Consider the following 26,829-nt stretch of genomic DNA (forward strand, 5'->3'; position numbering starts at 1 on the left):
ATTGGATCAATTTTATTTTGCTGAAATTTTACTTATGTGAGAAGAATTGACAATGCAAGCTACAAAACAGAATTTTCAGGGTAGCAGATTTTTTACCATCACAGTAGGATACCTTGTATGTTGCATTGCCTAAAGAAACTATGCTTATAATTTAAGTTTTTTTTCCCCCCAAACATACCAAACGTTTCTAACTATGATGTGTCAGTACCCTTGGGAAGGAGGTTAACAAATGTCGACCTGACATTGCATAAGAAAAAACAAGAGACCAAACAGGGAAAGTCCTCTAGGTATAATTCCAGAACTGAAATGTTGATCTTGTGCCAGTTTCAGACTCTAATCTCTACTCCTGGGGGGAGTAAGGGAAGGAGAATTCTTTTCACAAAATAAATTTGGGAAATGAGGTCAAAGAATCTGATCTGTTTCATGTAGAGCATTCTAATTAAATCTATTCCTCAATTGTCTTGGAAATTCTTTTCCAGTACTGACACAGAGTGGAGTAAAGGTGTCATACCTGGGCTGGATGGCCCCTCAGGGGAACTTGTTTCCAAAGCACTGTCTGGAGAAACCCCATCTACTGACTGCAGGGCTGAAAGAAACAACACACCTTAAAAACAAGCCTCACACACAAAACACCTTAACAGCTTCACATAGGTTTTTTTTTTTTTTTTTTTTTTTTTAATATATACAATCCAGAAAGAATTGAGCCCTAACCTTGCTTAAAAGTCATTTTACTACCCAACTGTGAAATGACTAAATTCCACATAGATTCCCATTACTATATAAGTCAACCCTGTGTTTTCTAAATAAATTTTCAAATTATAACCTGCTCATTTTAGGATAATGAAGCTGTATGATTTTGTCATTTTACGTTGCAGATTTTTAAAAAGCAGCTAAGTGAGAATAATCAGGGACAATTTATAAATCCTAAATGTCATTATTCAATGAAAGACATGAATATATATCATTTCTGTTTGTATTAGACAAAACATAATACTAATATTATTGGGAAAAGTAACATTACCAGTCACTTGACCATTTCCATCACTTGGATGCTGGGCTGTTTTGGAGGGTGGGGAAGGTGCTTTTCGCTTTGTTCTCCTCAAAGATGAATTCCCGATGGATGTGCTACTGAGCTGCAGTGAGCCTGTTCTCACTATGCCTGCTTCACAGGGACTCTGTAGAAAACAAAACCACCACAATTCTATATTTAGAAATTAATTGCAAAAATTAGGAAGACACAGAACTTTATAACAATTCTGTCACCTACCAAAATGGAACATAATAGTAATTCATTCAAAAAACATTCATGGAACATCTGTGCAGAAGGTAATGGGATAGATATGTAAGGAAAAATAAATAATGGCCCTCCTCAACTAACTTAGGCTAGAACAGGGGACTAATAGTCAAAAAACAAACCCCAATGTAGAAGACTTTTGAGAAATACAGTTAAAAACTAACTTTCAAAGAAGAATCAGAGAAATTATTGAATGTAAAGGATGAAAAAGGGAAGACTATTTGTGCACTAATAGCTGGCTTGGTTAATCTATCTCTTTTCAGCACAAGTATCAGTGGAAAATGTTTCAAAAATTTATATTTACCTGAGGCAAGGTCCTCTGAGGTCACAGACCTCAAACAGCTACTGCTCACATTCCTGGCAGATGACTGTCAGCAGACCCTAGGACTATCCTGCCTCTTCAGGCAGACTGATGCCTCCTGGCCAACTGCCACACCATCTTTGCTCTTTCTTTTACAACAAAACTTAAGAGAGTTGGTTTATGTCTGTAATTTCTCTTTTCTCATTTGAGATTCTCTAACTACACTTTTACCAACCCTTGACCCATTAACACTTTTCCTATCAAAGTCATCAATGACCTTGACCACAAATAAATTGATGGTCATTTCTCAGAACACAATTATTGGACCTGGCAGCTGCAATAAACACATGTGACCTCCTTTCTGCAATGCTTTTTCTTACCCAGGACATCCCATTCCTCACTCTCAACAGACCCACACTCTGGCTACTCTGCTTTCTTGGTTCATTACTTTTATCGCCGGACCAACATTGGTGTTATCCAGGGCTCAGGCCTTGGATGTGTTCTAGTTAGTGTCTATACTCACTCTCAATGATTTCATTTATTGCTTTTAGGTTTTATAAATATATGCTGATAATTTTAAACTCATGTCTCCTTGTGGACCTGTTTGGGTCTCCACTTCAAAGCCACTTCATATTAGTACGTCTAAAACTGAGATCTTGGCAATCACTCCTTTTCCTCTCTGCACCTCCAAACCCTGTTCTCCCTGTTCTTTTCATGGTCTTTACTATCTCTGCAAAGAGCAAGACATCCTTCCATTTGCTGTCATCTCCTCTGACTATTCAGAACAAGTCTGTGCCATTGGCTCTTCACTTAAAAGACATCCAGCATCAGCTTGACTTCGACCACATAGTCAATCAACAAAAACCTTCTAACAGGTCTCTGCTTCTACAATGTTTGCCTACTGCCCTTTCTCAATACAGCAGAAAAAGGGATCTTGTCAAAATGTGTAAATCACTTTAGGATGTTTTGTTCAAAACCTGTTAGTATTTTCCCAATTGGCACAGAAAATCAAAGTCCTTATAATTGATGTCCTAGCCCCTAGATGTCTCTGATCATCTCAAAGACAGAGTAGATTACTCCAGGCATACTGGTCTTCTTGCTGCCTTGGGGTGATACCATGACTGTTCCTAAACCCAGAATGTTCCTTCTGATCGCTCAATGTCTTCCTCCCCATCATTTCCTTCTGGTTATTTCTCACGTGTCACCTTTCAGTGACTTCTTCCCTGACTCCCAACAGTTTCTATCCTATTTCCAAGCTTTATTTTTTTACAGTAAGCACTTAACAGCTTTAAAATATACTGTGTAGTTGACTGATTTACTGTTTTATTATTTGTTTCCACTGAAATTGGCTGTAAGGGCAGGAACTTGTTTTCCTATTTTGCTCATTGCTGTAATTCTAGAATAATTGTCTGGCTCACAGAAGTTTCTCAATATTTGTTAAGTGAATGGGAAATGAATTCTTTATTTCCTTCTTCATGGGTAAATAAGAGACCTTGATAAACTTGGACTAGATGTTTGTGTAAACTTGGGTCATTCCAGTCTTACAAGACCACGTAAGTATATCCAAGCAAAATAATCTAATACATAAAAACTTTTCTTTGTGCTTTGCCACACACCAAGAAAAATTTGACAAATTTACCATTTCATAACTTTCTAATACTTCTGCCAGATTAAAAAAAAGCCTGTTCCCAAAGGGAAAAAAATTTGATTTAGCTATCATCACTGCCAACTGTGTGAGATACTGAAGATGGATCACTCAGGAATTGAAGCACAATTAGGCATACATGGCAGATGCTGTGCCACACAAACCCCTCACTAACCATTCCTCCTAAGAAAGGTGAAAAATGTTAAACTTCTCCCATATCAGTTGTTATATAGCTACAGCCAGCCAGCCACACCCCAACCCTTGCCACCATATTACTTTGGTCCTTCCTCCAGAGCTGTCAGACTTCCCATAATCCAGCCAGAAAAGAAAACCTGCAACCCACACTCAGATTTTGATTCTGAGTCCCTAAAGTCAATTCTAATCAACTATTGTGATAACCACCCCTGCACCGGGGCAGTCATGGGGGTGAATCCTCAATGGACTTTTGAAATAATTCAAGAGACAGATCCTCTGCAATAAATGGCTGATAAGGAAATGTAGTGAGGAATTAGCAGTAAACATTGCTTTGAGTAGATTATAATGCCTCTGTGTTCTGAAATTTTCATTGATATCTCATAATATTAACAAATTCAGAGAACATGAAGGACAGGGCTAAAATGTGAAAAGAACATTTAAAAAATATTTATCTAAAAGTCAAAAGATTGAGAGGAGAGGAGGTTTGCACCCTCCCAAGTGTCTTTTCTTGTTGATTTTTTCCATACCCATGGGGCTGGGGATTTGAACCCCGGGCTTTCTGCTTGCAGAGCCAGCGCCCTACGGGATGCTCTACAGGGAAGGGTTAGAGTTAGGGTTAGGGAGGGGGGCAAAAATGGAGGAAGGAAGGACTGTATAGAGGGAAAAGAGGGGTGGGAGGGGTGGGGGGAAGGGAAAAAATAACAGAATGAATCAAACAACATTACTCTATGTAAATTTGATTACACAAACGGTATGCCTTTATGCCATGTACAAACAGAGAAACATGTATCCCATTTGTTTACAATTAAAAAAAAAGAAATAAAAAAGTCAAAAGATGTTATTTCTTGATAAATTGACTTCAATATAGCGCTACTCAAGCACAACTCTTATGGCAGACCTGGTTTATTAATACGAATGTAGTAAGAACACTGAGTGCACATAAGTTATGGCAACATTTGATTTTCCTCTTGGTTCCATGTTTCTCATGTTTTGACTGATTGCTTTCATGAGGTATATAATAAAAATATTTCTACCTTGAGACTATTCTCAATCAGTCACTTATGTATCTCACCTATTACATGTTAAAAGCAGTCATGATGTGAATCTCACAGACAATAGTGTGTAGTGGTTAAGAGCTTTCATAATACAGTAAAGCAGACAGCATAGAAATTTAAAAAGGGAGGAATTTTTATAATCAAAAATTTATGTGAATCTACCCATAAAGACAGAATACCCATGATTTCACATACTTATCAGTCTGGAGATCCTAAAATAAGCTAGCATTTTTATACAGGATATGTATATTTCTATGAATAAGGAATTTAAAATTTGTTGAAATATATCAATAGCATTTATGAAGACAGAGAGAGAATGCAAAGCCATGGATATCTTGGGAAGCATATGTGGTATAATCTTATTCTACAAAACAGGTGTAAACGGGTGTACATTTCTAGAACTGCAATTTGAATCAAAGAAATGCAGAACAAGGACATTAGGAGAGACGTGACTCTTACTAAGTGATATGAGGTAAAATCTGTATTTGTCATAACTAGATTTCATGCTGTCATTAATGGTGAAAACTTCCCAAATAAAAGGACAAAATGTAAATGTGACAATTGGTGTAAGATGATCCAAAAGCAGGAGTTCTGACTAAGAACTGTGAGTTTAGATAATCAACACAAGATTAACAACAGGAATGTAAGTTTTGTTTTGAGATGTAATACTAGTGTTAGCATTTAAGGAAATATCTTTATATTTTCAGTTGTCCTATAAGGTACAGAAGAGAGTAGTTGTTTTTATTAAGAGAGTCTCAGAAAAGAACTTCAGTCAGCTAAGATATAGCCAAAGAAAATTAATAAAAGTCAAACTTGAAACTTTTTTGTGTTGACTAAAGTATCACTACTAACACAACATGGAAGAGGACTTGGGCTCTGTGGAAAAGATGTTCTGTATCTACTGAACACATCCTTCTCTTGAGTGCAAGTCTGCAAGAAAAGATGGAGCCTTTACATTAGAAGACTCAAGTATTTCTTGGTTAGACTAGCCAATAAAGCTGGTGTGTACTTGGGATATATGTAAAATATACATATCTAGTACACAAGATTGGAAGTGTTCCAAACACGGGAACATTTAATGCTAGAAAGCAGACTTACTACCACAGTAATCTAATACAAAAATTTCCACTTAGAATGTGCTCTCTTGTGTCCTTCAGGATGTGCTCCCATCAGTCTCCCAGTAAGTCTACTTTTGCACTGATCAGAGTTAAATCACCCAGTATTCTGGATGTGAGTCTATCTATTCAGAGAGGTTCATAAGTTGGAATGTAGCCCACGGTGACTAAAAATATGGTCAACACTAGGAGCAGAATTAGGAAACATGCCATTCATTGTCTCTGTGACCTTCAGCCTCCTCATCTATGAAAAGTAGCCATACCTATGTCAAAAGGTGCTGTGATCCTTAAATAACACAGCATATACAAAAGAGCACACAGTATATGTTCCATATCCATCTGATATTATTACATGACATTTGTCTATTTTAAAGTATGTGAATATTTTCTGTATGCAAAATAAGAACATCATAGTCACTAAGGTTAAAGTGAAAAGTATGGATATAAATAAAAGGAGGTATTTAAGACTGACTTTCTTTGATGACAGTGAGATCAGTTATGATCAACCTTAAAACCCAACAGTGCTCAATGTTCAGGAACCTGTGCTTAGTCTGAAGCATAAGCCAAATTCACTGTGTCTAATGTTCTCCACCTTTAATCACCTCAAGTTATTTCATCATACCATGAAGGACTTTAATAAAAGTTAAATATTTAACACTAGTTTGTTAAATTCTGGTGACGAGTACATGAATGTGAAATCAGAGTATATAAATTTAAACAATCTAACAAGCAAAGTTTACATGAAGAATTAAATATAAAGAACTGTTTATCAATGTCCACTTTTTATAACCAGGATATATTTCCTTTAGTCAAATTACATATATATTTTAAAAGTGGTTGAGATTAAATTAAGTCTAAAAGGGTTTGCAATATGAGAAAAGAGGAGAAACTGCTTTGGTTAATCATTAGAGATATTCAATTATTTACTTTAGTTAAAGCTACTGATAAGTCTGTCTGCCATTAGTGACCACTGCACCTGTAACAGGAACACACATAACCAAACTTTGTGCTCTTAAGGGAAACACTTCAGGAAAAACACAACACTCTAGCAAAAGGGGCAAGGTCAGGTTGAAAACCAGGCCAGATAATTGATCCCCCAGAATTCTCATCCAGATCAAAATTCACTGGATCAAAATAAGACTAAATTAAGATGAAAACAGAATTAAGTAGTATTGAGGACTAGCTGAGGACTAGCTTTGCTCTAGTTATTAGGTCACTTATTAATCATTAGGTGAATTATAAGATGCGGGTCATTGGAATCAATGCATTCACAAAAAATTAAGGAATATAAATAGTAGCCCAATTTTAAAGATTTTAGGGTTTCTAGTTAAGAGTTTTTTGATCATGTTTACAATATTATTTTCACATGGGGAGGAGTGGGGTTAATAGAACATAAGAAATCCTGTTAAAATTATCATAAATGATATATTTTTCTTTTTAAGGGACAAATTAACATTATTCTTCTCCAACTTAAATATTCCAAGTAAATACTATGAGATAGTATGGAATATCTTATAACTGACATTAGGTATATCCAAATTTCCTATGGATGGAGTGCATTGATTGAACTTTTCATATAACTTAGGGCAAAGTTTTAACTCTTAGAAACTCTTGAAGGAAGAATTCTAAAATAATTTTATAGCTTAGATAAGAATGTCAATTTTCTTAAATGTCATTATTTTGTAGATATGCTATAGTATAGAAGCACGAGGTAATGAATTTGCAAAATAGGCCAACTGTGAAAATAAGTTTAAATGATAAAAGCAGTTTTATTATTGATTCAATCATAAAGTCAGAATAACAGATAAGATGCAAACAATGTATAAACTGAGGAGAAAAAAAAAATCACTGTCATTCCCCAAAATACAGATCATCTCACAGAAGCTTTTTTCATAGCAATTAAGATAAAACTGTGTATTTATCAGATCTGAAGCTATAAAATCATTAGTTGAATACATAATTCAGGAACTTGATATACTTATTACTCAGAAAGTTAGTTACCATTTAAAAGAGACAAGCTTATTGTATCTCATAGGAGTTTTGTGTCTTCCCTTTCACATTTATCTTTCATACATGTAGACATACATAGCTGTGTGCACAAGATTTTGGTTTATATTACATGAAAGTATACATGTCAGTTTTTATTATCATAACTTTTTAAAAATAAAATGCTATCTTTTGATAGAACAGGGAAAGTTTACTTCCCTGTTCTCTTATTTCTTCTTTGGCTGGCATGTTGTCCCTACTCCTTACAATCCAGGGCCCATATAGTCTATTTTCTTACTCTCTATACAGACCTGTTTTAAGAGTCTTTGTTGATAGTGCTGAAAGTCCGTGCTTGTCCAGATTAACTTAGATTAAGAAAAAACTACCACATCCAAGTGAAGGGGTGTGGGAAATGGGGGTGGCATGTCAGGGACCAGACAACTGCAATTAAGGGAAGGAAAAACAGGACAGTAGTATCAGGGCAAGGAACTCTTTAATCCATACTATGTAAGCAGTCATCTCTTCCACCAGTTTTAATGCTGCTACTATCAACCTGCTGAAATAAGTATCATGACAGAAAGCAAAGAGATTAGAGTTGGACTCATTTATAGGTTTCCTAAATATTACCACCAAAAATCTGTGCCTTTTGTATATTAACCACTTGTAATCCCCTTCAGAGGATTCCAAGTGGCTAAGCTTGCCACTAGATTTCTATCAAAACTGTCTATTTAAAATCCATTATTAGTCAAGCTGGGCCTGGTGACACACACTTGTAATTCCAGTGACTTGAGAGGCTGATGCAGGTGGATCGCAAGTTCATGGCCAGTCTCAGCAACTTAACAAGGTCCTAAGTAACTTTGTGAGACTGTCTCAAAATAAAAAACAAAAAGGGGCTGGAGATGTGGTTCCGTGGTTAAGTGCCCCTGGGTTCAATCTCCAGCACATCCCCTCCCAAACCCATTATTCATCAAGGATAACATTTGTATTTTCTATTTAGCAAGTTCATTTGAACACATCTTCAAATTTTAAGTCTTTGAGCACTTTTTAGTGGTACCCACGTGCTCCTGTTGATTATTATGCTATAATCGGAAGTCCAGGGAGAAAGATGCCCATTATTCAATTCTTATGTTGCTATTGTACTCCGGGTTTCAGAAATCCTCAGAGTTGAAGTAGGCATCACCATTTGGTTACCACTGATCAAAGCTTCACATGACAAAGCCCTTTCATCCAATTTTAGAAGAAAAGGATAAAATAATTTTATAATACTAGAGCTGGAAGACATTTTGATGAACATAGTTATGAAACCTTATTCTACAGAGGAGAAAACCAAGCCATAGAGAAGTTCAATGAAGAGGGAAAAAAATGACAAAATGACAAGGACATAGTAGAAATAATAATAGAATATAAGATTATCTCAAAAGTCATGCCAATTCCTTTTCTGTCACAATATACTTCTTTTCCAGTCCTTCTCTATGCAAAGCAGAATAACAAATTTTACAACTGGTATCGTGCCCTGGAAACTTTTTATACTTCTCTTCTTGGGGCAACGTGTACTTTTGTTTCATCGGCCCTATAATTTTCTGAGATAGCATATAACTAAGTCTTGTTATTGGCAATCCTTTGCTTATAACATTTTGTTAAAGCTCAAAGATGAGGGTTTCTCTCAGTACTATACCTTGGAGGGAAAAGACAGGATGAACCAGGAGAGAGCAGAGCCCATATCAAGCTTAAAGATATGATAACAGTCCTCTGTTATCATAGGAACAGAAGTATTTCTAGGGACAGGGTAGGGGAATGTGAAACACCTAAGGTAAATAAACTGGGGCCAATTCAGTTCATTCCAGAAAAGATACCAAGGATGTATCACTAGCTTAATCTGAGACAGTGCCCCACCTCCATAAACTTATCACCATGGTTCTATCCTGGCCTCTTAAAGTAGTAACCAACAGAAGGCCAGTCTCTCCATGAGGTACAAAATATGACATGGCAGAGAGACTAAGCAAACTTCATACCATGAGGACTGGTAAAGAAAGCCTCCTAACACTGATGAATTTCAATATTGTTTCAAGAATATCTTGTATAATTTTAGACAGGTACAACTTTTATATATTAATAGATAAGGAAGAGAAATTCACATCAATCCTACAACTTATTGTTCTTTGAATAATATTTTTCTTTAAACTTTCATATTATAATGAGCAGTTTTTTACTTTTAGATCAGAAGTAAAATTGGCAGAAAACTAAAAAATAGTGACACAATGGGTTATTATGGAGATTAAGTGAGCAATATTCTTTGAAATTGATCTGGAATATTAGTAATAAATACATAAGCATTCACCACTGCTTTGGTTATTGTGACCCATGAAATGAACCTTGTGAAAACTTCGATGACAAAATGTGCTTTATGTCTGGGAAAGATTAAATATATTGTGCCCGTACATTTCTCTACTGAAACCAGTCACATTTTTGGAAGTACAGACAACTGTATTCCATGTATCAAACTGCAAATGCCATGGTAACCACTGTTCCTAGGCAATCGTAGAATGATGTGTGGTCCACTTTCTATATGATAAGAGGAGAGTGGAGGGGAAAAAAAAAAATGTTACGTGATGACCTGGAATTAAAAAACGGTATATTTCTTAAAGATTACAAATACAAACTTTACAAACGGAGGAGTATAGCCTTGGTTACTCTGTGGAAAAGAACTAGGATTAAAATTAGTTAAGTAAAATAAAAACAAATATATACCTACTCATACAAGCAGATGCCTCATCTGCTTGCAAGCCATTGCTATATAAGAAAAAGATAAAAGTGGGTAAAAGATTATAGCACATTTTTTAAAAATTAAGTCATTTATTAAAAATGAATACTCTAGGTATTAAATTTCACTTGCATAATACTAAATGGCAAAAAGTCTCAATTTCTCAATCTTCAAGTGTTTGTGGCAGAATGCAAAATGATACCAAATGGAATGCCCAATAAAAATTACTGTGTTTTCAGCTATGACTCAATATCCCAAGAAAATGACATACCATGTTATTGGCCAGTGGAAAAGCTGGTTGCTGTAGTATACACATAGCTCTAAGCAGCAAAGCCATACCAAATATGCCAAATGAAAAATTCTCCAAAATATTCTGTGAATTTTGAGTCAAGATTACCCACAACTTCAATTGTTTTACCTCTTCTTCTAATGTAATAAAGGTATAGAAGCTAGTTCATCAGTAAGACTTATTAATGATTAGCACTGATTTATTAAATGTGTTCTTCATAGAAAGCACATATGGTACAGAAACTAGATTTCTCCCAGAATTCTAAGTCATTTTCAAGTCAAGTCATTGCATTTCTGACTTCCTGTTTCACAAATGTCAGTCTTATTATACATAACTGTGTACATTTTATATGCTAATGTATGTGATATGGTTTGCATAAATAATTATTTCATATCTTGTCACACAAATGACAGACAGTTCAAATCATTAGAAACACAAAATGCTCAAAAAGTTCCATTAAAAACTTCCAGAAAAATTCTAATTGGAAAGTTTTTCTTTCCAAATGAACATTTTTGTAGAGGGTAATATATTCACCTTTATAAGGAAAATGACATGAGACCTGAAATAATGAAAGAAAGAGTACAGAAAAATTTAAGGACATGAAAAAGACACTGTAGCACTGGTGATGAAATATGTATTCTATAAAATACATTCTTTAGATGGAGAAAATTTTAGGTGCAGAAATATTCCAAGAAAAAATTAGACTATTTTACTAATTTGAATCTTTTATGAATTCTCTTTGGAAACTGCACAGTCAGTTGTCAAAATTAGCTCAGAAAAATCAACAGCCTGTTATGTGAATAATTTCAGTATAAGTTCCAAAATCACAATCCAAATATCTTAATTTGCCAATATTGAGAAATGTCTTAGAGGAATTAGGCAAATTATTAAATATGGGCAGCCAAAAAATATGAGATGTGTTTGACAATTTTTTTCAAGATACAGATGAACTAACTTATTGGTAAGCTTTGACTGTGGCAAACATAGTATTAGTGATTTTAAAAGAACACTAAAATGAACTCAAAGCTCAAGATGGATAAAACTGCAAATTATACATCAGTGTCAGGCATTATTGAATTTATCTCTCTTGCTCTATTTTCTGTCACTTTACTCATACAAAGTAAGTATTTGCTATCTAGTATAATATAAATATTTCCAATATTTTCTTTCTGCTTTAGTATAGTTTGGAAGAAAAAAAGGGGAAAAAAATCACAATGCTGTACTTCTGTTAAACAGCGCACCCTTGTGGTTGATTTTGCATCATAGACAATAAAAATCATAGAATGTAAGTGTATCTAAAATTCTTCATGTACTTAAGAACAGATTTGGACATATATTTTTTTCTTCCAGTTACCTTTTCTCCAACATGCCTATACTTTCAATCACATAAAACAGTGACTTGTAAAAATTCCCAAGTTCAGTCAGGCGTGGTGGCACCTGTAATCCCAGTGACTCAGGAGGCTGAGGCAGAAGGATTGGAAGTTCAAAACCAGTCTCAGCAATTTAGCAAGGCCCTAAGCAACTTAGGGAGACCCTATCTTGAAATAAAAAATAAAAATGGCTGGGGATGTTGCTCAGTGGTTAAGCACCCTTGGATTTAATCCCCAGTGTGAAAAAATAAGATAAAATTTCAAGTTCAAGGCTCAATTGTTAAAATTGATGTAAAATGAGGTAATTAATCTTTGATTTTAATTTTAAACTAAACAATAGGTAAAATAAGTAATTGATATGCCTTTCTGAATATTCTGAATATCTGTATATAAGCAATGTCAATTCAATGATCAATTATATTCATGTGCACAATGTAATACATAGTATAATATTATAGTTGTTCATCCTTGATTTTTAAATATAAGCTTGTCAAAATACTGGCTTTTCTATAAAAGCTTAAGAAAACATTGCTAAAAATCATGTGGTCCAATTACTATAGAAGTAAATTTAAGCAACATATTATCCAAGTGTTTCAGAAAATTCACCAGATATAAAAAAGAAATACTAAAATTTTGTGATCTGAGAAATTCTCTAGGTATGTGAAAGCTGTATTTATTAATGTTTATCAATTCTCTGTACTACCAATTTTCTTGGAACACCTATGATATTATAGGATTCTTCTTAAGTATATAATTCCTGCCCTCTAGTTGGGAGAGGGGAAAAAAAGGAAAATTTTACAAAGCTCTAAGCTTTAAACAATAATTTAACCCTAATATTTATCTTTAGAGGATAGGGTAGGTAAATTCTGTTATATCCATCAATATAATATTATGCAATCTTTGAACAGAGGAAGCATTTTATGTACTGATAAGGATATCCAAAACAAATCATTCAGTACCCAAAGTGAGGAATAATATGATGCAGGTAGCACATGACCACCTGAGAAAAGAACAATAGGTAGCAGGATTATTGACTTGAATGTGCATGCATTATCTCTGGAAAGATACTCAAGGTACTGTCAATATTGGTTGCCTCCGGGCAGAAGAGTTTAGTTGGGGCAAAGCAGGAAAGGATGATTTCCACTGTGTTCCCCTTTTGATCTTTAGAATCATGTAGTATATAAATATATTACCTAAACATATACATAGAACAAGATATAAAAAGGCACAAGATAGACATGTTCAAAGAAAGCAAAAAGTATTCTATGCTTGAGAAAATTCTTCATTAAGCAGGTTTAAAAAAAAGAAAAATGAATTCACTGAATGGGTGAGTAGAAATGAAGAAGATGGCAATAGGGTCATTCCATTCTAAAAGGAGAGGAAGCAGAATTTCACATCAGATTTGACAGTAAGTCAAATCTTCAGGTCAAAGTTAAAAGCATCCTGAAAATGACAAGGAACAAAAGTTTAAAAGAAAAGTTATGATCAGTCTGTAAAAGGAACTTGGGACCCAGAAAAATCACAGCTAACTGAAGTTTCTGAACAGTGGAGTGGTAATTAACAAATAGAAATGTGATAGCATGCCACATTCACAGCATCCTGGGGACAAGTTCAATGCAGATTCTCATTTTACTCTGCCTGGATTTCCCTAGGAATGACTTCAGCAAAGGAAATGGAAGGCATTATAAAGGGAGACTGAATGAAGGATTGGTTTCTAATTAGATGTGAAAGAATAAGGAAAAAGAGTCAAAGATGATCTTTAGCTTTTCAGTCTGGGAGGAAAAAAATGACTTTGGTTTTAAATATGCTGATTTCCAGGTGTAATGAGTCAGTAACAGTGAGTTCAAGCTGCAACCAAGAATACCAGGATTGGAGTTATAAAACTGATGTATTGGTTTCCTAGAGCTGCTATAACAAATTACCATGACTGAGTGGCTTAAATCAACACAAAGTTGTTCTTTCATGGTTTGTTAGGCAAGAAATCTGAAATCAAGGTGTTGGCAAGGCCATGATTCCTTGGAAGTCTTCAGAAGAGAATCTTCCCCAGCCTCCTCCAGCTTCTGGTGGCTGCTGGTGCTCCTTAGCTGCATAAGACAGCACAACACCACCTTTGCCTCCGTCTTCACCTTATGTGTCCTCCATCTCCAGACTCATCATTGGAATATTCACCATTGGATTTGGTTCTAACTTAAAATCTCTCACCTCTAAACCCGTGTGTACATCCACAAAGCACTGGTTTTAAATATGACTTCATTTATTTAGGACCTGAACATGCGACATTATTAAAATCATATAATTGAGAATCATGAGCCCATGAACTTAACAAAAGAAGAGATGTGTCTCCTCCTATAGAGTGAATATAGTTAAAACCATGAATTCAGGTATCTCCAATTTAGAAAATGGGTGAAGTAAGTGAGAGCAAGAAGGAAATAAGAAAACTAGAAAGTGGTTAAGTATAAGAAGTTGGCTCCTAGCAGGATACCATGGTGTACACCGGTAATCCCAGGAATTCAGGAGGCTTAGGCAGGAAGATTCCAAGTCCAAAGCCAGCCTCAACAACTTAGAGAGAACCTGCCTCAAAATTAAAAAAATAAAAGGGCTTTTGATGTTGCTCGGTGGTAAAGCACCATGGGTTCAATCCCCAAACCAAAAAAATTTTAAAAATAGCTGACTCCTCCTGGATCTGCACAAGGTATGAGGTACACTGAGATGCTGAAGAGAGAAAAATCAGGACCAAAGGGAGATTATTCACGTCAAATATGGCCAGGAATTTAAAGAAAAGGCACTGAGCAAGGACCTAGGCAAGCAAGAATTCATGTGTGTGCATGTGTTCACTTTCGTAATGAATAAATAAGAAGTCATTCTTCGGCTTCTCTAGGGAAAAACAAATAATTCTGGGTCCCGCTGAACAATACATCAAAGAACTATCCAGATGTCCAGATCAAAAGAAAAAATAATTAGAAAATTGTATAAAGATGTGTAGTTTGCCAAAGGCAACATGCTAAAAAAAAGATTACTTAACACAGGGCACCAAATGGTCATAGAGCAGAGGGTGAGAATCAAAAGAAATAGCTTTCAGTGAGGTCACTGGTAGTACAGTCCAGAATTGTAAGAGGCAACCGAGACCTCCTGGGGATCCAAGTACGAAGGGAGTTCTCTGGAACAGACTGAATGAGGACATCCAGAATAAAGATCTGTGAGCAGGGGCTAAGATGATTTCTATATATAGCAAAAGATGCTTTGGTAACTACATGAGAGTATAATTTACACTCTTATGATGTAATTTTATTGTAAACACAAGTATAAAAAATCCTGAAAATGCTTTTTGCTATGAAGAAATGCAAAGGAGCTACACGCACAAAAATGAAATCTTGGGGCCCTGACTTGGTTCTTGCTTTCCTTACTGGTACAATCTGTTCCTTGTGCATGCCCAGGCAAGCCATAGTCTTCAGGGTCCTGAGTCTCTGGACAGGGTCCTTCAACTGACTGATGGACTCCCACACTCATTTTTAAGACTGAATTCAAAAATCACCTCTTCTGCAAAGCTTCACCCAACTACCAAACTGCTACCCTGGAAAATTTTGTCAGAAAAATGACTCCATCATAGGCAAAAATTATCCTGATTTATGAGATTTTATACCACAAACATTAGACAAGTCTTAATAGAAATAAAGAGATAGTAGCTGATTTTCCAAGTAACAACTTTGTTAAGCATTTCTTTTAAAATGTATTTCTATTCGAATTGCTACTTTCTAAAGACACACGTGATAGTTTACAAAAAACTATAACCAAATTTTTTTTTTTTTTTTAATGTAGAAAGTATCCAAATGCATATTAGGTGTATGAGAAGAGTTTGTTTCTTGAGCATAGAATTTACTGAACTTCTGGGAGGAAATCCTTCAACTAGATATGAGAAAACCACTTGGTATCTTGAATACTTCAAAATAAAAATTGCTCTCAGAATCATTTAAGTCATTCTGTGAGATTACAAGCAACATAATACATCATCTTATGTTCAGTCACATTTACCTAAAAGCTCATTTACCTTCCACATGAATAAAGCAAGAATTTATAAATTGCTTAGGCATGAGATGCTGTTTGCTAACAGATTCCCAAATTTGGGATTAAAGGGAACCCATAAGAAGAGGGGAATAATAATAAAACAATAAACGGGAGTAATAATAAAACTTGAAAGAAAAGGTTCACCTAGAACAATGCTTTGAACATAAGAACACATAAAGGTAATCATAATATATTCTATTAAAAGGCTCATTTTAAAAAATAGAGTATTGATTTTAGTTATACACCACAATTTCCTCTGCAGAATCTCAAAATCAGGTCAAGAAGATACATACAATTAGAAGTCCATGAATGTAGCACAAAGACTGTTGTCTAAAACAATTTCATTTGAAAATAAGCATTTTCATCCCTGATACATGCATTAAGTAAGACTTGACGTTTACAGACTAGCTATTTGCTTGAAAAGGAAAGCTACTTAAAATATCAATTTATTCTTCATTGCATAGAACTACCCATAATCTTTCCCCAGTACCAATTTTAGTAATAACTACTTATTCATGTTATTACATATTACTAACTGCTACTATCTTGGGAGTCTAGGTGGAAAAAGACAAATTAGGTAACCTTGTCTCATCCTATAACACAAAACAAAACCTACCCACCTTATCAGTCTCATCCACACTTGTGGATTTCACCACACAAGAAGCTGGCCTCTCCTGGATGTGTGCGAGGTCCTGAGGCACACTCTGAGATGACGGCATTGGAGGCAATGGAGCACGCCTCTTCTTAGGTGCATCAGATGGCAGGGTGTTTGACACATATGGTTTGGAAATAGTATTGGACCTCGTAAAATTTGGGCGGTGCTTATTTATTAGAGGGGTTGCAGGAGCACTTGCAGTCTAATAAGAAAAAGACAATGTCTACATGCAATTTCAGGATAAAAAGCACTGATAATTTTATACAAGATTTGAAGACTCATAAAATGCTGCATAAGAAAATACTTACTTGCTCCCGCTTTTTCTTACTACGTTGAAAAAAACTAAAAAAACCTTTATTTTCTTTTTCCTTCATAATGTCCAGGTTTTGTGATATTTGGCAGGACTCTAAAAAAGAAGAAAAGCATCTTACTTTGGTACAAAGAGTTGAATGTTCACTTCCAAGGTTTTCTTCTCTCACTTTCCCTTATCTAATATGCTGGGCATGGTGGCATATGCCCATGATCCCAGCAACTCAGGAAGCAAAGACAAAAGGATCACAAATTCAAGGCCAGTCTCAGCAACTTAGCAAGACCATCTCAAAACTTAAAAAAAGGACAGAGAGAGAGAGAAGGGGGTGGTTGGGGAGGTGACTCAGTGGTAAAGCACTCCTGGGTTCAATCCCCAGTACTAAAAAATTTTAAAAACAAATAAAATCAAAAACTTTATAATAAAAGTTATAATTATAGTCTGAAATATTAGCCTACTTACATCTTATCAAATTCTTAAAGCAAGAAGCAAGTATTCCTGTTTCACAATATAGGACACTGAATCTTAAAGTAAGATATATTCAGGATCAACAATCACAGCTAGAACATACACTCACTTCTTTACAACTCAATCTGTATTTCATAAGTACAATGAAAGCAGTACTAAGGAGGAGTTTGTAACTATGAGTAACACACACACAAAAAAAAAAAAAAAAAAAAAAAAAAAAAAAAAAAAAACCTATCACCACAGAGATCACAAATAACATTAGAAAAGCAGGAACAAACCAGACCCAGTAGCAGGAAAGAAATAATAACTATCAGAATAGGAAATAAGTGAAATTGAGACTAAAAAACAATACAAAGAATCAGTGAAACTAAAAGTTGGCTCTTTGAAAAGATAAACAAAATTGACAAACCCTTAGCTTGACAGACCCTCAGCTAAATAAACCAAAATAAAGAAAACATAAGTAAATAAGAGATGAAAAAAGGATGACATGTAGCACTGAAATTCATAGGATCATTAGGAATATTTTGTAAAACTATATACCAAAACATTGGAAAATCTAGAAGAAATGGACAAATTCCTGGGCACATATGGCCTACTACAATTGAACTGAGAGGACATAAAAAACCTAAATAGATAAATAATAAGCAATGAGATTGAAGCAGTAATAAAGAGTTTTCCCACAGAAAAAGACCAGGACCAGACAATTTCACTGATGAATTTTACCAGACTTTTAAAGAACACCAGTGTTCCTCAAACTATTCCATAAAAATAGAAGGGGAAGGAGCCCTTCCAAACTCATTCTACAAAGTATCACCCTGCTACCAAATCTTGATGAGGATACAACAACAACAAAAAAGAAAACTATAAGACCAATATCCTGATGAACTTAGATGATATATATCCTCAATAGAATACTTTCAAATAGAATTCAACAGCACATTAAAAGGAGCATATATCATGATCAAGTTGGTTTAATTCCCAGGATGCAAGGATGGTTCAAATCAATAAATGTAATACAGCACATACATAGAATCAAGAACAAACATCACAGGATCATCTCAATCGATGTAGGAAAAAGCCTTTGGTAAAATTCAATATCCCTTCATGATAAAAGTCCTGAATAAATTAGATATAGCAGGAGGATATGATAAACCTATCCAGCATCATTCTGAATGGGGAAAAACTGAAAGCATTTCCTCTAACATCAAGAAATAGACAAGAGTGTCTATTCTCACCCCTTTTATTCAATATGGGGCTTAAAATTTTAGCCAGAGTGATTAGGCAAGAGAAAAATGTAAAAGAGATATAAATAGAAGAGGAAGTTAAATTATCCTTATTTGCAGATAATACAATTCTATACTGAGAAAATCCAAAAGATTCCAACAAAGGACTCCGAACTAATAAATTCAGAAAAGTAGCAGGATACAAAATCAATATACCAAAATCAATAGTTTGCTGGGTGCAGTGGCACATGCCTGTAACCCCAGTGGCTGGAGACGAAGGCAGGAGAACCCCAAATTCAAAGATAGTCTCAGCAAAAGTGAGGAAATAAGAAACTCAGTGAGAACCTGTCTCTAAATAAAACACAAAATAGAGCTGGGGATGAGGCTCAGTGGTCAAGTGCCTGAGTTCAATCAAAGGGAACCACCCCCCCCCCAAAAAAAAAAAAATCAATAGCTTTTCTATATATCAGTAATGAATGTACTAAGAAGGAAATCACTCTCTCTGGATCAAGGAGATGAAAGATTGCTACAATGAAAATTAGAAAGTAGTGAAGAAAGAGATTAAAGAAGAGAGTAGAAGATTTAAGGATCTCCCATGTTCACGGATTGGAAGAATAAGGCAGCCGTATTACTGAAAGTGATCTAAAGATTCAATGCAATCACAATCAAAATACAAATGACATTCTTCACATTTGTCACAGTTCTTCACAGAACTAGAAACAACAATCCTGTAATTCATGTGGAATGACCAAAGACCACGAATAGTCAAAGCAATTCTGAGCAAAAGAATTTTATTTCAAAATACACTACTTTATTTCAAAATACACTACAGAGCTATTTTAATAAAAACAGCCTGGTATTGGCATAAACACACACACACACACACACACACGCATGCGCATAAGTATATATACAACAAAAAATATAAAGATATATTAAATAGATATATACCACTCTATTTACAGATAATACTTATCATTACAATATAATACATACATATATATGCACATACATATATATATTGGAATTGAGGAGCCAGAAATAAACCGATATATTTACTGTCAGCTGATTCTCAAAGAACTGCCAAAAACATACAATGAGAAAATCCTCTTCAAACTACAAAAACTGGATATCTACATGTAGAAGACTGAAACTATACTTCTCATACCCTGAAGAAAAATCAACTCAAAATGGATCAAAATCTTAATGTAAGCCTGAAACTTTGAAACTACTGGAAGAAAACATATAGGAAACACTTCAAAATACTGGCACAGGCAATGATTTCCTGAATAAGACTCCAATAACTCAGGAAACAAAAGCAAAAATTAACAAATGGGATTACGACAAATCAAAAATCTACTGCACAGCAAAGGAAACCACCAATAGACTGAAGAGATAGCTATAGAATAGGAGAAAATCTCTGCCAGCTATTCATCTAACAGAGGATTAGTATCCAGAAAGAACAAGAAATCCGATCAGTAATTGGGTCAATGATCTGAACAGATACTTCTTAAAAGAAGAAATACAAATGGTCAACAAATATATGTAAAAATAATATCTTTGGCCTCAACAACATACAAATTAAAACTACATGGAGATCCCATCTCACCCTAATCAGAATAACTATTGTCAAATAAATAAATAAAAACAAAAAACAAAATAACAAATGCTTATCAGATATGGAAAAAATAGGAACCCTTATAAACTGTTGGGAAAAATATAAATTAGTACAGTCAGTATGGAAAACAGTTTTCAGGTTCCTCAAAAAAGTAGATTTACCATAAAATTCAACTAGAGCTGGGGCATAGTGGTACATATCTGTAATCCCAGCAGCTTGGGAGGCTGAGGCAGGAGGATCACAAGTTCAAGGCCAGCCTCAGCAACTAAGCAAGGCCCTAAGCAACTTAGTGAGATCCTGTCTCAAAATAAAAATAAATAAAAAAGGCAGGGGATATAGCTCAGTGGTTAAGTGTCCCTGGGTTCAATTTCTAGTCCCACCCCACCCTCACTGAAAAAATTCCAATTAGATGATTCCTGAGTGTTTATCCAGGAAAAAAAAAAAAGTGGTGGGGGAGATGAATCGAAGTAAAAGAAGAACTATTAGGAAAGGAGAAGGATGCAGGGGTGGAGGGGGGTAGCAAAGAGCAAGAGAAGGTAGAATGGAGGGTAGACATGATCAAAAGATGATATATGTACATGTGAATATGTCAATAAAACCCATTAATTTGTATAATTAATATGCATTGATAATAATAGTAATAATAAAAGAAATGCACAAGATGATCTTGAAACAATTAAGAAAACTGTCAAAATCTACTGTTAGAGGGACTCAGGAACTAATGAGATGGTTTCTAATGGCAAAAATCAGGAGAAATTTGATTTCCATCATGATTCCATAAATTGAAACAGATCACATATGTTTCATTCTATGCCTTCATAATGATACTAAGAAAATAACTCTTCTTCAGGGTTCATGCTAGAGAACAAGTCCATTATTTAAAAAAATCCAGTGAAGGGAAAGAAACAATCACACTGTCATATGGCCTTTTCTGACTCATTCAATCTGGATAGTCAAATTTCTGTTATGAGAGTTTGTTTTATAGAAATATCTCAACATATTTGAAATATCTCAAATATGTTCATCCTTTATCAGTTCCTGATGAAGATGCAGACAACAATTATCGATGGCTAACATCAGAAAAGATAACATGTTACTGTCTGCTAATGGTAGCACAAAACAATACCTAGTAAGTTTTTCTTTCTTTCTTTCTTTTTTTTTTTTTGGAGGCACGGTCTCCCTGTTGTATAGGCTGACTCCTGGATCCAACCAATCCTCCTACCTCAGCCTCCAGAGTAGCTGAAAACAACAGGTGAATGTCACCATGCCTGGCTACTATGAAGTATTCTTGCCAGAGGTATGTCACTAAAACCTGATTAAGGATCTAGATTTAATAGTCAATTTTCAGGAAATTGAGGGGGCAAAAAAAAAAAAAAATGTGACAGAATACATCAGCAAAATTCTGAATAAGACAGACTATAAAAAAACAACCTGGTTTCTTCAACAAATGAATTGCAAATTTTAAAGAAAGTTAGAATAGGAGTAAATTTCAAAAGCATTTCGTACAAAGAAACAGGGTTTTATGGCAAACCACAGTGTAATTTCAGTAACATTGGAAACAAAGTACTATGTGTCAAAATTTGATATAGCTAAAGTAGAACACAGCAGTAAATATACATTCTTAAATATTTAAAATAAATGTTCAATAAATGAAATAAATCATGGTAATGTAGGAACTTCTTTAGGAAGGCAAAGATAGTTAATATCAATAAATATTAGTGTAATATGCCTCAATAACATTAATGGAAAACTGTATTTGACAAATTGAAACTCAGATCTGATAATCCAAATATTATATAAGTCGCATGCATTTGGCATGAAAAGCCTAACTTCCAACAACTAATAATGATGAACAGATGGATAGGACTTTATGTTTAAAGAATTTTTCATAGAACCATTTTATTTCTTAGAACATCTCTTTGAGGGAGTTATCATTAGTTATCATTGTAAGCCCTTCTTATTTAAGGAATGCTAGCATTTACCCTGTTAGAGTAAAGAAATGTAAGCAATGTTATCATTCAAATCCACATCCAAGGAAGCAGGTGACCAGAGATTTCAATAACTTGCACAAAGACACACAGGTTTTATAAGGTAAAACTGAAACCAATATCTGTTTAAAGACTTTGTAATGCTTGTGTTTTTTTCTGTTTCATGCCACTATTTAAGATAAACATATATACATATAAACATATATACACACAATTAAGTTTAGTTAGAAGAATAGGTGGAAAATTCATATGGTGGCACAATATAATAAATATAACTAGAGTACCAAGCATGGTGGCACATGCCTGCAATCCCAGCTATCGAGGAGGCTAAGGTAGGCGGATCACAAGTTCAAGGCCAGCCTGGGCAACTTTGTGAGCTCCTGCCTCAAAATAAGACATTTTTAAAAAAGGGTTGGGGATGTAGCTCAGTGGAAAGCACCCCTGCATTCAATTCCCAATACTGGGAGTATATACATATGTATGTATTTATCTCCAGAGTATTTCAAATGATGATTTTCCAGATACCTCGTCATCCTCTGCTCTAATTAACCCATCTTCCTTTAAAGCTCTCTCTCTATATATCACTAGAAGTCAAAGTGAAACATTAAGACAAGTGAAAACTTAAGCCCATTTTAAAAAGCAACTCAAATACTATCATTTTCAATGATACCAAACAACCTAAGCGCTGAGGACATTTACAGCGCTTGGATTCACCTTGTAAATTCTGACACTGTAAAAGGAGTTTTCCCCAGTCTCTTAAGGGGTTATTCAGAACACTCGGTCATCTATAAAACCACATACTTCCATTGCTGGAAGAGATAGTAGAAATCTATGTATGTTTTCAACACCTTCAAAATGAGGTATAAAGGATTATGGAATTTGCTTAGGGTTACACACAGAGTGGCAAAGATAGGAACAGAAACCAACTGCAAGTAACAGTGCTGTTTTCTGGAAGGAACACAAAAACCCTTTCTCCAATTTCATATTATTAAATTATTATAAAAGTGGAAGATAAGATTCAGACAGATAAGTCTGTTTCCATTACCCTGCCAAACTGGCTTGACAGTAAATACAGTGTCAGAATTAAAATGCGTGCTTTCGAATTCTTAGAATATAATTTAAGGTCATAAGATTTTTCAGCTCCTTTGATTAGGCTAGTCTTCATGATGGCCTTGATAATAAATATTTATTTATTTTTGTGGGCTTAATTCTTGGAATTGAAAGTATCAGTGTGCTTTAAAGGAAATTTGGAAATAGTCAACAAAAACAATTCTAAGAACAAAATAACACAGAATGTGTAGTTATTAAGGTTTTTAAAAGTAGTTTTGACATTACTCTATGTAAATTTATGATTACACAAATGGTATGCCTTTACGCCATGTACAAACAGAGAAACAACATGTATCCCATTTGTTTACAATAAAAAAAAATAGAGTATAAAAAAAAAGTAGTTTTGTAATTATTAGAGTAATCAATTACCTGAGCCTATCATTTTTAATGGCAGAAAACAACTTCCACAGTTATTAGACAATTCTTAATAAAGTTCTTACTTTGTGAAAGTTACATGTTCACTGTAAAATCCTATAGCATAAAGAATTATGAAAAGTCAGCCATAGCCCAACCACCCAAAGGTAAGCACTATTAAAAATTTTTATGTACTTCCTTTCAGAAATTTCATTTGTTTTTTTTAATATTATACTTAACACATTTATATGCTTAAAAGCTAATTTTAGCATAAGCAGTTTCCATGTTATTACAAAATGTTCACAAATGATTTTAACAACTACAAAAAAGTCCTATCATGACTATACCATTATTTTTCTGAATAGAAAAAAAATCTGAGATTCTTCTATATTATCATTAAACTATTAGCACTAGTACCCCATAAAGATCCTAACGAAATCACTTTTTCTTATATAAGAATAAGGAATATGTTTTCTCATACTTTTAAGATGATATAATTTTAAGTACTTGTTGAAATTAAATTATCATAATTTAATTCAGAAATCACAACAGGGAACATATAAATTATTTTTTGGGAAATATAAACCAAAGTCTAAGTTAAAAATCTCTTACAGAATGTATGTTAGTAATGTTAAGAAAGCAGGAGAAATTAGAAGTTTATTTTCAACATACCCAATTCCATGTTATAATTTATAGTTTCTACTGATTTATATGTCTTACCTTGTAGAGATGACTTATTGAAGGCAGTAACAGAAGTGGCTACAGGAGGGGGCAAAAGAGGGTAAATTGACTGTGAAGATGCCGATTGTTTAAGTAAAAAACATCACTGAGTTGAGAAAGTATCTCTGGATTACATAATGCTAAAATACCACATTGAAGGTCTTTGTGCACAGAGTATGTAATTGTCTCCTTCACTAAACTTATTTATCCTAGTAAAACATATTCATGTTTGATAAATAAATTAGCCCAGTGTGTAAGACATCAGACAAACCAGCATCATCTAAGATCTCCAAATTTTAATACGTAACATTATTTCTGTAGATTAAAACTGCAAGCTGTTTGGAAAAATTTTGGAGTTAAATTGATTCATTTTATTAGCCAGTTTATTCTGGATGTTGACCTTAGAGGGAAAAAATAGGCAAGAAACTTCTAAACTTGTATAATTAAACCTCATATAAAACCACAATGATTCTACAGTAACTCACACTTGATTAAAACAACAATGAATTCTCATGTAAGTTTTTGTTTTCTGTTTCAATCTAAAAACCATAAAGAATTAAGTTGAATTCCACCAAAAAAAAAATTAGTGGATAACAGCTAAAAAGACAAATTTTATTCCTATTTTAATAACTGAAATCAAGTTGTTTCATATTTAACTTCATTTTTTAATTTCCTAGTGCTTTTATTGTTTTCTTCTTATTCCCAACAACATGAATTTACTTTCAACTCATTGTTATGACCTGAGAACATCTGTACATAAACACAACACACCCACACATGTGCATACACATTCTGTTCTGTTCAATTCTGTTCAATGAGTAAAACAAAAAGCCTAACTCACCTCTGCTGACATCCATGGCGTATAACTCCCGCAATCCCAGGTCATTGAGAGATTTTGTCAGGTCGAGGGGCTCCTGGGACTGGTAGTCTTTCATCAGCAGCGTGTGCAGTGGGTCAAACTCACACTTGCTGCATATGACAGGAGCCAGTTCCTGAAGGGGTGCATGTGGACTGACTCTCACTATGGCCTTCTGTGTTTTCTTGAAATTAATCACTACTCTCACGGTTTTCTGAAACATAAAGGTAGAAGTACACCATAATTTATTAAAATAAACTTTCTTTAGTATCTAGAATAATGCATTTATTCACAATTATATATTTATACGACTGTTCTTTCTTATTCTCTTTTTCATTAATGTTATTCTCTATATCTAAAGCAAATTCTAAAAAACAAATATTAGGTTGCATATCAAATAGTCTAAATTAGCCAGGTTTGTGGTGCTCACTTATAAACTCAGTTATTCAGGAAGGTGAGGCAAGAGGATCAGAAGTTCAAGGCCGGCTTTGACAACTTGGTGAGATCCTGCCTCAAAATAAAAAAAAAAAGGAGGACTGGAGATGTAGTTCCATAGCACAGAGTCCTGCATTCAATCCCCAGCACTGCAAAAGCAATAAATGAATACATAATCCAAATTAAATAATCCACAACCCTTGTGTAATAAATTCAGCAGATTTAAACCAAAAAAGAAACAGAAAACCTCATGTCTAGTGTTTGTTTTTAATTTGTTTGCTTTAAAATTAGCAATATATGCAATTATACAGAATCACTTGTGTTTTATTCTATTTTTTAAGGAATATTTATCTTTTGAATGATCTGTCACTTCGTTGCCTCAATCAAAAGAGGAGATTTTGAAAAACCACTAAAATATTTGTGTTTTCTTCTATTCAAAGGATAATAAAGGAGATGAATCATATGAAGAGTTTAGAAGAGTGTGTGGCACAGAGTAAATTATGAATGTAAGATTGCTATTGTGATTAGCTTTTGTTGTTACTATTATTACTACTTTGGTTATTTTTAATATAGTAGAGACTAAAATCTTCCTATTTATATGTCTATGCTAATCAAATTATTGAAAATCTTGTAAGCATCTCCTAATTTTGATGTAATTAAATCCTATATAAATGGAACTCAGCAACTAAGTATAATCTAGTTTGTAGATCTCAAAGAATTTATTCATAAAGATACCACATATAATTGAGGGACTCCTAAGATGGATAGTGTGCATGCTACAGCATATATAAAACTACTTCCATCTGTATAAACAGCAGGAGGATGCAGTAAACACACACCTAGAAGAATTTTGTCCAATATCTTAATATTCAATATTCAATTACATACAAAATAAAATGTTATATTTTATGAAGTAAAAAGTTGTAGATGTTCATAATGAAAGATTACTCTTGAAAACCATAAACTTCTACCCCACTGTTTATACCAATGAATAATTTTTAAAAGAAGACCTGATTAAGGGC

General features: G+C 34.2%; 1 protein-coding gene across 9 annotated transcripts in view; it reads right to left on the bottom strand.

Annotated features, from left to right (window-relative positions):
• The window catches only part of COBLL1 (cordon-bleu WH2 repeat protein like 1), a 162,106-nt gene that overhangs the window by 22,852 nt on the left and 112,425 nt on the right, over positions 1 to 26,829 (bottom strand). For 7 of the 9 annotated variants that reach the window (XM_079134403.1, XM_079134402.1, XM_079134401.1 and 4 more), the window contains 6 exons: positions 25,358 to 25,586; positions 24,517 to 24,555; positions 17,037 to 17,134; positions 16,694 to 16,930; positions 1,022 to 1,175; positions 512 to 586 (listed from right to left, as the gene is read on the bottom strand). In XM_079134403.1, the coding sequence (XP_078990529.1) occupies positions 512 to 586; positions 1,022 to 1,175; positions 16,694 to 16,930; positions 17,037 to 17,134; positions 24,517 to 24,555; positions 25,358 to 25,586 (832 nt within the window). The remainder of the gene's footprint in view (positions 1 to 511; positions 587 to 1,021; positions 1,176 to 16,693; positions 16,931 to 17,036; positions 17,135 to 24,516; positions 24,556 to 25,357; positions 25,587 to 26,829) is intronic. The other 2 variants (XM_079134405.1, XM_079134404.1) reach the window with 1 other exon arrangement.

This window comes from Sciurus vulgaris, assembly GCF_902686455.1.
Source record: "Sciurus vulgaris genome assembly, chromosome: 3".
NCBI lineage: Eukaryota > Metazoa > Chordata > Mammalia > Rodentia > Sciuridae > Sciurus > Sciurus vulgaris.